The sequence below is a fragment of the Plectropomus leopardus genome, chromosome 5 (genome assembly GCF_026936395.1).
Source record: "Plectropomus leopardus strain MGB_pleo_1.0 chromosome 5, ASM2693639v1, whole genome shotgun sequence".
In the NCBI taxonomy this organism is placed as follows: Eukaryota; Metazoa; Chordata; class Actinopteri; order Perciformes; family Serranidae; genus Plectropomus; species Plectropomus leopardus.
This window is the reverse complement of record NC_142180.1, coordinates 3,552,217-3,568,767: the sequence shown is the minus strand read 5'-3', so window position 1 is coordinate 3,568,767 and position 16,551 is coordinate 3,552,217. Positions and strand designations below refer to the sequence as shown.

Below are 16,551 nucleotides of genomic sequence, written 5' to 3'. Positions count from 1 at the left end.
TTTAGCTCTGTTTTGGTCTCCACCAATAAGGAAAGAACAGTATCTGGCTCTTTAGCTGCTTAATGCTTAACTATGTTCACTAGTCACTATTTCTTTCTTTCTACTGTCTTTTTTTATCAAATTGTCTGCCTGCTGCTGCTAGAAATGGGATCATAAGAGCAGCATGGTTGAAATCAAAAGAGTGAATTTGTTAAAAATGTACAGCTCTAGTGTGTACACGTTCTTATGTGGAATCCAGTCAAACAATTGAAATAAAATATTTATTTATCTGAGTACATTTTGGAACCCTCATGTTGGAGGTGGCCATCATTAACTTGTTTTTAATGAATGGCAAACAGAGCTTTTCCAAGGCAATATCTGGGTGAAAGCTCAGCTGTAATCCTCAATCCTCTGAGGAAACAAGCCGTTTGATTGGGGAGGACTCTGTGAGGAATGAGGCTGGAAGCAGAGGCTGGGCATTTATCATAGCTCCACCTCACTGATTAGTGTCTAAGGCAGCTCAGACTCCATAAAACCTTCCAATGACTTTACTGAGACATGACTCTTGTGACCAAGAACTCCTACGCTCAGCCCACTTTCAGCTGCTCTATCTCTGCAAGCTGTTTCCAGGTGGTTCAGTTTTCTAGCACAAAAACTCCTAAAAATCTTCTCTTTTACCAAAGAGTTCAGCTCTTCTGAGAGCCTAGTAATGCAGGAATAAATTACAGATTTTTACTTTAACCTAAACAAAGTGAGTTAGTGGTGTAATCACCTGGAGAGCATAAAACTAAAGTGAAATAAACAGTTTTCCACTGCAAGGCTCCTGAACAGGCAGTGTTCAGTTATGTCTTCTGTTTTCTTTGATTTCCGTCGCTATATTAACATTTCTAATTCCCAAAGCTGTTCAGACATTTTCATATAAATATAAGAGTAAGAAAACTGGCACATCAATGCAGTGTGGAAACCTTCAAAATTACTATCTTCAAGTACTGCACCAGCATTTAACTGTAACTGATCTCTCTGAGCTTTTATACACACTACTGAGCTGTTCCAAAAGATTATCAGAACTCTATTTTTGTTTGTCTAGTGATAAAAAAAAAATGTTTTGTTTTTCTAGTTTTAACCCTGAGTCCCTGTGTTAATCCATCATTTATCTCCTATGTGCCAAATAAACATAAAAAAAATCAGTATTAAACCGTTTCAAATGTCTGATAAGTTGTTCTACTCTCAGGGGTGTTTACAAAAGTTCATCCAATCAGATTAAACTTTGAGCAACTAGTTGGCCACACTTGTTATACAAAAAAAACACACTTCAGTGTTTGTGGGATATAGTAGCTAACAGAGCAACATGGAGAGAGGCAGAATGGGATGTGTGTTTGGATGCAAGGGGGGGAAACATTTGTTTCATTTTAAAATCAATGTGGTGGAGGTCTAATTCTTCTCCCTATCAACCTCCTCCTGATCTAATGGCAAGGGAGATGAGTGTGGAGGTAACAGTCTGCTCAGCAGCAGACTGCACTGGAGCTCTGTACAGAGAACCACAGGAATAGTTAGCATTTTAGCATCGCCGGTTCCCCCGTCTCAAAGTCAGTGGATTTTTTATGGGTTTTTGATTAGAAGTCGGAAATAAAGTCTGTGGTTAAAACAAGCTGAAGAGACTTTCGCATGTTGTTCTATGATATGAAATACATCAGTAAATACCCCACTGTGAACTCTGAAGCTGAATGTGTCTTAAAAGAGAGGGTCGCTAACAAATGGCTGAACAAAACTTCAGAACATCATTTCAGCAAACACATCTTTACATCCTCGCTATGGGGACAACATCAGGTCATGTGTCCACAATGTAGTTCATTTTTAACCTAACATTACCGATTTACTTTTGGCAATTGCAATTAGGCCTCAAGTAGTGTTTATTTGTGGAGATTACATTGTTGAACAACTTCCAAGAAACATTTGTTTACTACAGAGCTTATTTTCTGCAATAATCTAAAACTGAACAGAAAAATCCCATAAGCTTTTTGATTAGATAACCAGGGCGATGCTAACTTCCATGTCAGCCTCCAAAAATAACATCACTTCTAGGGCAGTGTTTAGCGCTAAACTCTAAGCCCGCCCACTTTTTTAGCCATCCAATTAAATGCAAAATATATATTTTTAAATCCCTCTTGTAACTGTACACCAGTCAGATATTCAGTTTCACTTCAGTTGCTAAATAAATAATGACTCATATTTTGTATATTAACTGAATTATGCTTATTCGATTAAAACACATAAATAATGCTTTTCAAATATGCAGAGGAGGTGCAAAATCAGTGGAACTGATGTGAATGCTAGCCACCTCTCCACTTTGGAAACCAGAACTGTTTTCAGTAGCTGCTCCATTTCCCCTGAAAAATACTTTTTCTGTATCATCTTTCAGCATACACACCCCAAAAAGTTATTCTGAAATTTTGCAAGGTCTCCTCAGACTTAATAAAAGGAGTCTGAGATCCTCCACAGTTTGCCTGTTTTATATTTTCAGTTAAAAAATAAATCAACAAGAAGCAGTCAGCATCAGCAGTCAGCTGCCTTGGCTAAACAGTCAACGAAAAAAGTAACATCTCCAAAATAAACATCTTCAAACTTAACAAACACAACATGGTTTCCCACACATCCATTTAGTTGAGGCAGACTGCCATAATAAAACATCTGTCGCCACAAATATATTTTCTAGAACTATTTAATTTTATATACCATGGGATTATTTATTAGACCAAACTCTCGGAGCGTGAGCACATTAGTGTCGCAGATAGAGCAGCAGAATACCAGGCGCAGTTAAAGTGACACTTAACCTTTCACAGTGCTGGGTCTAAAAAATTGTATTCAACCACTCTGCACTCTGCTTTTCCTCTTGTCTATCAACCTGATCAGCTCTGACTATATAAACTGATCAAATATCTATGACGCGACTCAAATTTCTGTTTAGGCTCTAAAATTACTCATGACGAGTTGTGCCTGTGCTAGGTTCACAGACCTGCAAACAAGTCCAAATTTAAGGAGGGGGCACAGAATAATAGTAAATAAAAGGGCACATACTACAACCACACATAGATTCTGTGGAAAACACTGCACAAAATAGTTCCAGAGACATTGCTTTGTTAGTAGCAGTCAGAGCTAGGTAGATGACATAGACATGCAAACAGGTATCTTTATAGAGATATATGAATATTTCCATTTGAAGCAGGATTGTTTAACAGTTATTGATCAATCTAAGTATATTTCAGCTCATTCTCACCTCCAACCTGTCAAATACAGTCACTTTGTCAGTCATCTGGAAGTCAGACTCTGATGCACAGAGGCACTCTTCATGCACCAGGTCTTATGCCAAACTGGACTCTGTGTCTCTTGTAAACCACAAGTCAATGGAGTTATTTTAATAAAAATGCAATGTGCTAGTACGTGGAGTATGCAAAACTACTGACATAAGTTCCATGATGTTAAATGACAACAGTACTTATTTTAAGCCAAACTATAATGTGCTTTTTTTGCTAAACCTAATCTTGTGCTTTTGTTGCCTCAATCTCAGGAAATAAATGTGAAAAGGAAGCGTTTAACCCATTTTGTGAATATGCTGAGAAGAAACATTTCCTGTGAATGGAAATGTATTTTGAAAAGACACAATGCATGTTACAAACCTACACTGACACTCTATCCCATAACGTCCAAAACTGATGCAGGAGGGTACTTAGTGCGTCATGTTTAGATGTACTGATCCTCTGACAAAGCAGTCATATTTAACGAGAGGGAATAAGAAGCTTTTGGTTTGGACTATACTGTCTTCCTGGAGTAGTAGTAGTTTTCCAAAAAGTTTGAATGCTCATGTTGAAGCACAATGTCAGTTTGATTTGGTGTAAAATAATAAGTACAAAATAATAAGCATGCGAAGGATAAAGCAATATGTGTATCAAGCATTAAGCTGCATAAGCGATCTTGTCATTTGTCAAATGAGGTCCAAGTTTAGTGTGTCTTAATGTTAACAAACAAACAAACAAAGAATGCTCAGCAGAAACACTGCAACCACAACAAGATAGTGATCCATGACGCCAGTTGTCCTGGTGCCAGCACAGAAAGATCCATATCAGTTAGATAAAGATTTGTCACCCCGAGACATCATTCAGCCAGAGTCAGTACAGCCAGTGGCTTCAAAACAACAGCTTAAGCATCACCCTTTAAAAACACTCTTAAAACTCTGAACCTATATGATCTGATTTAAGATATGTGTAGGACTATATGCAGTGTACAAAAAGCCATAAAATGCCCTGATGCACTTCCCTATAGCTGTGAGAGCCAATTTGTTACAGTAGTATAATTAGCAGGAGAGGTAAGTATTAGGCAGGCCAAGATACTAGCAATGAGAAACCATCTTTAGGGATTTGAACTTAATCCAGTTTCCCTCAAAGTAGTTCTGCGTACTTACACACCTCTTTGAAGTTGAAATTGAAAAGAACTGGATGCATAAAGTTTCCTCTGCATAAGTCTGCTATGTTTTGCCATGACACCACTATTGAGGGAAAAACACCGGAGGCCCTTTGGCTGAGAGACAAGGAAGAGTGTGAAATATAAAATCATAAAAACAAGCATAAGTCATCTATCTGAGCTAAAGACAGCCTCTCTATTCAAAACATGTGAATTGTCATTTGTAGAACACAGAGCCACTCAGGCAGGTATGGCAATGACTTAATGTACTGCGTATTGAGAATCTCAGAAAGCAAATAGCAATTAATTCACTCCGAGATTTCCCCTATCTACTCATGCAAAACTGTTGAAATATGCTTCCCCACTGTCTCCTTAGTCTCCCTCTATTTCTTAGGTCTCTTGCTGTCTTCATAGCTCCTTTTATGTGTCTGTTTCACTTTCTCTGCCACTGTCTCGCTTTTGCTTCTCTTCTTCCAGACTCAACACAAAGTAAGTCGGGCTGCTTTATTTCTTTTATTTTCTGTGCCTGATAAAGTAAATAATAGAATTATCAGGCTAAAGGAAAATGTATAGCTTTGGCTACAGATGAAAATATGTTGAAAGTGCCAGCCCATTATGAGATATTTGTCAGAATTAGGCCAGGAGCACTCATTCACTACAGTAGCTCCAACACATTCCCATTCCAGTTCATCAAATGGTGCCGGGTGTACTAACAAACTTTCACGTATCCTTCTGTGTCAGCTGTTTACGCACTGACAGAGCAGAGGTGTTTGACGAGTTCGGGCTGGTAGATCCTAAGCTATGGCTGAAGTCCACGCATAACATTCTTTGTCTCTTTCTAATTACATGATCAGACTACATTTCTGGGAACACAATGAAGACATGACTGAGGATTATTCAGTGGATAACTGCCAACCTGGAGAATTCATAAAAAAACATATGTTTTATGTATTTAAAAAGTAATGAGAATCAGTGGACACACCCTACTTCTATTAGTTTTAATATAAGTTATATACACATGTAGACTGGATCTCGGATCAAATTCTCCGGATCCAAAAGGGTTCCAGTCTATCATTTTGAACTGTGAGGACCTCTAATGTCATGGACCCACATTGGGAAATCCAATTTTTCTCACTGACTTCAAGTAATGCTGGACTTAAATGATACTTATGTGTATATTTATGTTCCCTGATGCCACACAGTTCAAACAGATCCAAAAACTAAGGGCAATACCCAGCCCAATGCAATTTGTCTGGTTTGATTTAACTGAATCATGCAAGTTAGTTATGACAACACTTAAAGACAAATATTTCTTGTGTTATTAGTATGAATTCAGGAGTTAAACAAAACTAATATGTTCAATTTGTCAAGGGATTATGGCAAATGTCAAAAAATAATCTCTCAAGATCTTCCTTTGGTGACCTTAGTGTCATATACATGCATCATCACAAGTGCAGGGATTTTCCAGAATAAATTAAAATGGATTTAAACGTGTGCAGTGCTGTATCCCACACTATATGTCTAAATTAAAAGGTAAGTAACACTTGAATAGGGACCTCAATCATTATTTGACAGCAAACATTTCCCCTAATTTGTACAGCTGTGCAAAAGGCTTTGTCTCTGTTTCTTCCTTCAGCATTTACCTATGACAGACAAGCTCCTATTTTAGTCTCAGCTAATAATGTGCACAAACTGCTATTATTTTTCTATGACACCAGAGGCAGTGGACGCAACAGCAGTGAGGGCTTGCTGTCAGTGACCAGCATTAACTTATACAGGAGATAGGTCTTAATTTCTAATTTCCAGTTGCAAAGTCAACATAAACTCAAAACCTTCACCATGTTTACCTTTTGTTTAAGTAAGTATAATGTCCATTTATCAAACACTTATTCCAAAAATCATGTCAGACAATCCACTTTGTCTTTTTCACAGAACTGAACAGTACTGAGCTGCCATGAGATTACAGTTTAAGTCCTGCAGCCTTTCCTTCATAGGTAGGCTTTTAATGTGACCAAAATAAACGCAGAAGTGTTGAGTTTTGTGGATGGTAACTTCGACACCCTACTGTTACCTTGTTTTGGCTGCAAAAAGCATCAAGATTTACTGTGTTTTACTGTATTTTGTAACATTATTATTAGAATTTGGCTGTATTTTTACACAGTTTTTTTTACATTGCAAGCTTGGACGGATGTTTCTGTTGGATCTCATCTATGATTAGCAAATTTATTCATCTGGTTTGTGAAGATGTGGCTTAATGTAAAGCAAAGGTTAACTGGATGCCACAGAAGCTCAAAAGAAAAGGATCATGAGGGGTTGTATCTACCTTAGTAACAAAGGTAGAATTATCTCACAGTTCATACTTGTCTCCTACAGACACAAAGTACCAACGGTCACAGATAAATAAATAATTATTGCTCCAATAATTAACTGAGGACTAGAAGGTGCTAAAATAACCCTCTAATTTAATTAGTGGCTGACATCTACTGAAACAAAAACTCAATCATCCTCGCAGATGGTTAAGATGTTGTATGTGTGGGTCTTTGGCAGTTGTGGATGGATGGGTGGGGGTGTTTCTGGCAACTTGAAATACAAATGTGAGAAAATAAATAATGAAAAAGCGTGGAAAGCTCAGCGAGAGAAACCATGGTGACATGATTGTCTCAGTTCAATGGCAAAGCCAGTTATCTCACAGAGACACATACACCCAGTCATCCTGTGATCCTTTGGCTTGGAGAAGGCAGCGTTCGGGTTGACAGAGGTTTGTATCAGTGTTTAAAAAAAAAAGATTTGCTACCTGGTGGAGAGTCTTTATCTCTCCTATCCGCTCTGTCTCTCTGCTATCTCTGAGTCGCTCCCTTCCGCTTTGGATATAAATAGATCTGCGCCTGGCTAGAAGGCAACACGTCAGACTGGTGATAATGGTTATCTTTGACTTAGGGGGCATCAAACTATGATCCTCTTTGTCTGTTCTGTCTGTTTCCTTTGAACATCAATGCAACTCAACTCCATCATAACATTGCCTTTTATTTTCAACAAGTCTTTCTTAAAATCCTCTTCTATTCTACTCTCTACTCTTCTTTTAGCACCTTCATCACAAGTATACACTTCTAAATGTATCAATAAGAGCAACAAGTCCACCATCCAATGATTTAACCATAAAAGTGACCCTTATCAGTATTTTCTGAATTGAAACCCGTATATCATATTAACATAATTTATAAAGAACAAGGACAAATTACTTTGGAAAAATTCAATTATGTTACGGCTTACAAGTCGGTAATGGAGACATTAGGGTCATAATTCAAAGAGGAGAAGATTAGCTGAGGTTTGGGAAAATCTGTGGTCATGATTATCAGCGGAGTGGACTCAAGTCAGAGCTGAATCACAAATATGATGACTTTAGACTCATCTTGACAAAATCAAAAATACACCTGCAACCCAGCTTGGACTTAAACACCAATGACTCGTGACTTTACTTGGACTCAAGCCTTTTGGCTTTAAAATACTTGATACCTCTCCTCAACCTCAACGATTAAGAAGTATGTCATAAAAATAGTGTAACATTAATCAATTCATTTCCATTCATTTCAGGAATCAACAAACATTAATGCTGTTAATTCCCAGCAAGTCTACACTTGTGTTTTTAGATCCACTTGGTTTGAACCAATCTAACAGCATCCAATCAAGTTGCCAGAGAGAACCATGAAAAACTTCCATTAGATTAATAAACATCATTTGGAGAATATGATACCGAAGTTCATTTCATCCGTGTAAAACTACATGGTTGCCAACATAGAACTAACTGCAGTATGCAAAATGTGGGGGTCAAAAATGTCAGAAAAAGATGCAACAACTCACATTTCCTTTGCCATTTGTTGCTGCACAAAGGACAGTAAGTTGTGGCTTATATAAATATAGTTTGTGAGCAAATACTTAGCTAACACTGGCTGAACAGCTACAAAACGTGTTTCAACCAGCAAACTCAAATTTAAGAATTATTCACAGTGTTTGCAAATATATTATTGGCCTTACATTTGTTGAAGAGCACATTGTGACTTATTTAGGACTGATTTTTTTCAGGAAGATGAGGGGACGCAAACTGTGGTATTCTCTGTCAAAATTCTAAAACAAAACTATTAGTAAAGCTACTGCTTGCAGGAATGTTCCTACATCTAAATACCAACTATAGTTGTAGAAAAATATTCATCTGAAGATAACTCTTAAATTGTTTTTTCCCTAAATCAAAAACAAAATGCACTACAAAGCAATTACTGTACCCTAAAAAAATCACCATATTGAGCCTGTTTTTTTTTCAATCAATCTTGGCTGATTTATGCTTGTGGAATTTGTAAAACAAATACAACAATGCGTTGTCTAGACGCTCTGTTTCCTCTCCTCTGTCAGCTCTCCTTACCACCATACATATTAAAACAGGAACAACAAAGAGAATGGATAAATTAGTTTGCAAAATCCATCCATAGTACAAGTTATTATTTTGCACAGTTAAGGCTTATTTTGTGCCTATGTTCATTATTCAACAAGTCTTTGCAACCACTTAGCACCTCTCTCTTACTGTGAAGCCAGAAGGACTAAAGAATAGCTTTTGAGTGGGTGGATCTGTGCGATGTCACACGCCTCTTACTGCCTTTGTTCTCACTTTGTGTCCATGACAAAAATGTTACTCTTTCGATAAAATACGTTTTATTTTGGTGCAAGTTGGGAACTTACCTATGAAGAGCGTTGATCTTGTCGGCTTTGATTCCTCTGAGCAGCTCCTCCAGTAGGTCTGAGCTGTCAGATGGAGGGACAGGTGGTTTTACGGTAGGTGTGTGAGTGAACCAGCCAATCAGGAGACCCACGACAAAAAGCCCCACTCCTGCCAGGAAGTACCTTGAAGAATGATGCAGAGGTTAGAAATAAATGAAGATATTATAATAAGTCCACTTACTAGCTTATAAATTTGAAGTTTGAAATTGAAGTTTCTAACAGCACTTCACAGTATTCCTCAGTCGATGAAGTACTACTGTATTAATAAAAGCTCTGGAAAAAAACAGAGTAATGCTCCAGAAAAAGCTTGAAAGTGGACTTAGAGGTTGTTGGGTTATTTTTTTTTTAACAAACTACTGTACCAAGGTCAAGAATGAACCCTGTTTAAGAGATTATGTGTGTAGTGGACTTTCTTAAGAAAATATTTCACCAATACATAGAGTCCTCACATAAAACTAGGCTGTCTCTGCACTACAAAGATGCAAATACTTTTGAAACTGGTGCTATATAAGCAGAGTAAAAAGAGGAAAAAGAATGTGGCATTGGCTTTTCCACAGAAGGTAGAAAACTTAAAACTACCAGAATGCATCTTACCAGTAAACGCTCCTGCTGGAGGGTGACAAAATATGACCTTGTCTGTTCAACACAATGGTGGCCCACTGGATCTTGTATTCCAGTTAAACAGTTAGCTAAAACATGTTTCTGTTTCAACTGTACGCACCTTGTAAATGCAATGGCAGAGGAATGGGTGACAGGGAATACGAAAATGCGAAGGTACAGCCTGTAGTTTGAGCAACAGCTGGAAGAACCACTCAAACACCGCAAAATGACATAATTCACGTCAATAGGTGGTGTTTTCCCAGAAGGAAAGGATGTATGATATCTAGGCACTGGATGAAGTGAAGTTTAACACAGTTCATCCACACATACTACCCACATTGGTTTGATACAAAGCTGGTTGAAAAACATCAAAGTATCCTTTTAAGAATCAATTTCTCTGGTACTGTGGAAAACTGACCACTTGTGTCTCTCAGGAACTTACACATGGTGAATGGACTTGTATTTGTATAGTGTCTTTCTAGTCGTCTAACCACTCAAACCTCTTTCACACTACACACCTCAGTCACCCATTCACACACACATTCATACAAGGTGCCATACAAGGTGCTGCTCAGTTAACCCTTTAAAACCTGGATCAACATCACTTTTCTGGTGCTGCATTCATATGCCTTGAACAAGTGTTTCAGCCTTTGAACCCTGAGCTAATTGATTTGATTTTCTTTCAAAAACATGGGATGACAGGCATTGAGCAACTTGGTAGGAAATGTCTGGCTTGGCTTTGGAATTTAGAATTTTTTATTTTTTTTTAAAGCTAGGGAAATATCTAATTATCATAATGAGCATATTTTGGTTTGTTTGTTTGTTTGTTTTAATTTCCCTTTGTTATTGTTTGTTTTGTTTTTTTTATCTTTTTTGTGCAGATTTTCAGGTAATTTGCTAGTACCTTTTAGTGATTTCTTGCCAATTTTCAGGTAATTTCTTCTTAAGTTGTTCATTGCCTTTTTCCCATGTTTTTGAAAGAAATAAAACAATTTTCCTTGGTAACAAAGGGTCAAACATTCACACACTGAGGAATTAGGGGTTCATTATCTTGCCCATAGAAAATTTATTATCCTTGAGCATACTTGTGAGCATGTTGACTGGAGGAGCCTGGGATTGTACCGCCACTCTTCCAATTAGTGGATGACCTGCCCCCCCTACTAAAGCAGAGCTGCCCTCGAAGGTAAGTCATTGCCTGTGCTTCATGTGCAATTTGACATTTGATAGGCTGCTATTACCTTTTCATAACAGCTGAGTCAGTATTGGTGCTAGTGGCTCAATGCCTAAGGGCACCATTCAGACCTTGACTTCAAGCACCCTGCGCTGGTGCTTTTCTAGATAACATGCAACCTTTCCATCCTGGCAGGTGCTGTGTCAATGGAATGGGGTCCTGGAAATGTTCTTGGGGTACTTAGGCCTTAGTCTTACCCTTTTTGATGCAGTTCCTTAATGGCAATGAATGGGGTAATAGAAATATACACTGATACACTGACAATGAGAGGAAGAGGCATTCTCAAGTACTAGTTTCAGGTTAGATGGTAGGTAGTAGCAGTGAGGACACAAAGGAGAGTACTTCAAGTACCTGCCAATTAAATAAAAAGGCCAACATTTATATGTAAAGCCATGCTGATATGTGTAAAATGGTAAATGGTAAGGGGCAGGACGTTCATTACAAGAACAGGATCTATCATCCACCTCAAACATCAAACAACATACAGCAATGTATCATGTGTCTAGGGCTGGGGCAAAGCGTTGACGTAATCGATTACGTAAATACGTCGATTCACGTAATCTGCGACGACGACTTGGACCGTTTCACACAGTGCTCATGAGAGCGTGAGCAGCGCCGAGCATGTTGTTTTTTGTTTTGGCGCTCATGTTATTAAATGAGAGCGTGCACACTGCCTGCTCAAGCAGCGTCAGGCATGGCAGGACATGTAGAGAAACGGTGGCTCGCCATTTTTTTTATGCATGACTTGCATTTGTTAACATGAATAGACAGTGAATATGGTGTTTTGATGATTATATTAACTCTGTACCATTTTTTACTGCAGTTTAAAGTTAAGGCTGGACTATTTTGATGCAGAAAGAATGTACTGGTTATAATTATTTCTGTTAGTGAAAAGTTATAGTGTTATTCAAATTGCACTAATTTTACTGTAAGGTGGTTTTGTTGGACTGCTAGATTTGAGGTTTGTTCCTGTAACAAAGAGTAACTGTTTTGTTACATTGTTTAATTTTTTTTGCTGTTGGATTGCTAAATGTAAAATGCACGACATTCCTTTTACTTGAATGGAACAAGCTCATGCATTAATTTTATTTTGGAGAGACTTTAGATCAGACTGTAAAACACAGATTACCAGTTAAGACTGGGCTATTTTTGTCATGATTGAAGATGATTGAATACAATATTGAAATATAAATGACAAGTTTTAAAATGTAATTTTCATTTAAATTTAATCGTGTTAGGAAAAAAAATAAAAGTTAGATCAGTAAAAAAAAATCGATAGATTAATCATTTAATCGGAAAAATAATCAATAGATTAATTGATTAAAAAAAACAACTGTTAGGTGCAGCCCTACATGTGTCTATTTTAATTCAGAGGACATGAGAATGACTTTTTCAACAATAACACCAGGGGACAAGCCACTCAGTACAACAGATTAATCAAGTTTTGCGACCATGGAACACCAGTGTGACTTCCAAATATTAGTAATATTTGAACTGGAGAGTTGTTAGTTTGTTGCCCGCTCACAGTGAATGAATCCTCACTGTTAATGGTGCCGCGGTATCTGTTTAACTGTCTGCTAATGCTAATATACAACTTTTGACTGGAAGCTTTAAGTCCACAGCAAAAACACCAACACTTCGACCTGAAACGGGCCTGGTCCATCAAAATAAAAGCACCATGGGTCCCGCTTTGATTTATTTATAATAACAATACTTTCTGACATTTCATTATAAACATACCTTATTTAACTCCCTTATAACCGTACGTCATTAAATATTATTATAACAGTAATGTATTCACCTTTATTATATGACAGGAGCTATTTTATTTAACTTTATTATAACTGCAGTTCATTCAATAATTTTGTACTTTAGTAGTTACCATTAGTTAAAAGGACATTTAAAAACACGAGATATATATTTTGTATCCTGATACAGCCTTATAATACTGAAATATTAATTTAAAGCCATATGGCCCAGTCCTATTTGCAGGTTTTAGGACTCATTGCTGGGGTTCTCTATGACTTTCTCCTTTTTCACAATGAGTTAGACTTTCTTAGACTAAATGCATTAAAAGTGGCTTCAAGTGTCAAAAATCAAGTTTCTCCTAAGATTGTCGCTGTGTAAGTATATACCACTAAAGCAAAACTCGCAGTCAGGCAGCTGGTGGTTCAGCCACACAGGAATAATGCAATCCCTATACTCGTGCCTTTAGAGTTTTATCAGATTCAACCAACTGAGTGAAAGCTTCAAAACCCTGATGAAGCCAGCTTCCCAAGCTGGCATGGGAGCCAGGAAAAAGTTGGAGGAAATTATACAATGGAAATTAGGGCCTCCCGTCATGCACTGCTGCCACTAACCTGACCCCAATATACAGCAGGAAGATACTGCATGATCTTGTTTGGTCAGTTTGTACTTCAGTTTTGTACTCTCCTCAAAGTTAGGAGCCAGCCTAATCCTTCAGAAGCAAGAAATGAAGCATGAAAACTTCCTGGAATAAGCAGAGCAGGATTTAATTACACCTGTTGGCAACTGCAAGCCTGATTACCCATGAATCAAAGGCTGAAAATGGGGCAACATCTGAGGTCACATCAACATAGTGGTGGGAATAACAGGGTAACTCACAATATGATACTTTCCCAATTTCACCATCCTGCAATAATCAATATATTGCAAGACAATAAATCTATAATATATCACGATATCTGTGACTAAATAAGAAAAAATACCCCTCAAAAGGCAAATAGCTGTATTTATGTATTCATTCACTACATTGAGGTATCAACTTTACAGAATTTGACAACTGAGATGAAACACACAACAAAGTGCATAGTCTTGGTATAGGGCCTCTTACATGCACACTCTGAACGTACACAGAAGTCACGCTAGAGCCAAAACAAAGTCACCTGTGACATTTGCTAACAGCCCACAAACATAATAAACCACAAGTGTAATACAAACCTGCAGCTTTTAATGTAATAATCCCACAAATGTAATACATTTCCACAAACTTAATAGCAGTTGCCTACTACAAACACAATACATAATTTCCTTCAGTGGAATAGTACATTAGCAGGGATTTGCTTCGTTTGTGGAAAGGTGAAAATCTTCAGCTTTCAAAATTGTTATAACTTTCTACAAATGAAATATGGAAATTAAAAATATATCTTTGTGGTCATTGTCGTTGTTTATGTTTATTTCCTGGTTATTCTACATAATCTCAAAGGCTATGCCAATGACACATCCATCTCTTATCACCAGTTAGTTCAGCCACCAGTTAATCTGGAACACCAGTGTTGTGTTTTACAACAGTTTCCCAGTTGACATGTGTTTCCCCCCACCATAACCTGACTCAAATCCTTAGATTTTTATTGCTTGATACTTTTAGCACTTATCACTTTATGGTGTTATTACAACCCCCCATGGGTTTAATTATTTCAGCACTTATTTTTACTTGAACACTTACATAATTCTATTTCCAAATCATTTATATGTTTTATTTATACATTTAGTTCAGCTTTTACCTATTTTGTAAATATATTCCTTTCTTAAAATTTTAATATCCCATCTCCTTATGTTCTATATTATAATTAATTTTAACTGTCACTTTCGCACTAATACTTTGATCAATGCTCCCAACCAACAGGAGCAACATAACTTGTCCTTCCCCTGCCCATCCTATGCATCTGGAACTAACCATTTGTATTTATTTTATTATGTTTTTTAAATAACCATTAAAGTTTTTCATAAGGAAAACTTCAAAGTATTTTTCACTCACAGAGTGCTCTTGTGCCCTTGCCCCTACCAAACCTAACCACAGAGGGGTGCTCTCGGCTCTTCTGGGCAACATGTCGAAGTATTCTTGGGCAAGACACTGAACCCCAAATTGCTCCTGATGGAACGTTATCAGAGTGTGAGTGTGTGTGAATGATAACGGAGTAGCAGGTGGCTCCTTGTACAATAGCCTCAGCCACCAGTGTGTGAATGTGTGTGTGAATGGGTGAATGTGACAATGTAGTGTGAAAGCGCTTTGAGTGGTCAACAGGACTAGAAAAGCGCTACACAAGTACAGTACATTTACCATTTGCTGTCAGCATTAAAAGGGGTATCACTTTCTGATGGTGGAACGCACTCTGACACAACACAGCAGCACGCAGAGCAAACAGCAGTCGCAGCCGCAGGTGGAAGCAGTTCTCCACAGTCACAAATGTCAGTCACCTGAATCGAATAAATCAGCTACGCAACAAGTCCACAAGCTCTTTCATGGTGAGCTAACAATAGCTTTCCTTGCCCAGTGTCTATAAGTATAGAGCTGACGGTATAAAAGCAAAGCAAATGGCTGTTATGCTAATAGTAACCGCTACACGCAGTTAGCAACACACTCCTTTTTTTTTGTTACTATACAGAAAACAGCACACACACAAACTTGTTTTTACCTCTTGCAGATCACAAACATCCAAACTATAGGATAAACAGTCGTCAGCCGCTAAGTTATGAACCTAATTAGTCTCCTATAATTTCTATTATTCACTGGACAGTGATAGTTGGCTACTGTATTTTTCCAAGGTCAGGGACCTGCAGCCTACTACTAAGCCCCGCCCCTCTACCTGAAAAGAATTGGATTGACTTTTGACTCAGACATTCCAGTTAAAGCAAAGAAATACAGAGAACCATGTTTGGTTGTTGAACTGATTACCTATGCTGGCTCATGGTTTAGATATCAAACAAACCACACTCTTTCGCATAAACTTCACCTTTTGAACCTTAAAATGTAAAGATTATGATGTGTTCTTAATGCATTTTAACCATACATGTAGTTATTAATTCATGTTTATACATTTCATATTTATTTTTTACAACAGAGGATTAGGGCAATGTTCAAAGAAAAAGCTTAACTATGGAGAATAAAGTCATAATATCACGAGAATAAATTCACAATTTTAAAAAAATAATGTATTATTAAGATAAAAAACATGTACATTTATGAGAATAAAGTCAAAATAATACAAGATTAAACTTGTAAATTTATGAGAGGAAAGGCTGCAATATTACAACATTAAACTCATATATTTAAGAGAAAAATAGTCATAATTTTATGAGATTAAACTCATAATTTTATGAGAAATAAAGTCACAGATTAAGACCAGAGAGTCAGGTGCTATGGTAGAAAAAGTTAGAAAAAGTATGAATAAATGATCAGAAGTGGTGGATGAATAGATGAATTGTCAAAAAGTGGAAATTATGGACGGGGGATCTTACCATATTACCCAATTCTCGGGTCTTGATCTGTGACTTCATTTCTTATAAATTATGAGTTCAGTCTCATAATATTACAACTTTATCCTCTTCAATTTACCAGTTTCCTCATAATATTCCTTTTATTTTTTTCAGATTGTATTCTTGTAATATTCTGACTTTGTTCTCAAAATCTAACTTTTTTCTTTAACTTTCCCTAACTCTTCCTCCATCTTTATTTTTCAATTCATAATTGTAGATTTGAAGCAACTTTTTACATCTGA

General features: G+C 37.2%; 1 protein-coding gene across 1 annotated transcript in view; it reads right to left on the bottom strand.

Annotated features, from left to right (window-relative positions):
* The window catches only part of naaladl2 (N-acetylated alpha-linked acidic dipeptidase like 2), a 795,864-nt gene that overhangs the window by 440,420 nt on the left and 338,893 nt on the right, over positions 1–16,551 (bottom strand). The window contains exon 9 of the mRNA XM_042513024.2: positions 9,163–9,324. Within this exon, the coding sequence (XP_042368958.1) occupies positions 9,163–9,324 (162 nt within the window). The remainder of the gene's footprint in view (positions 1–9,162; positions 9,325–16,551) is intronic.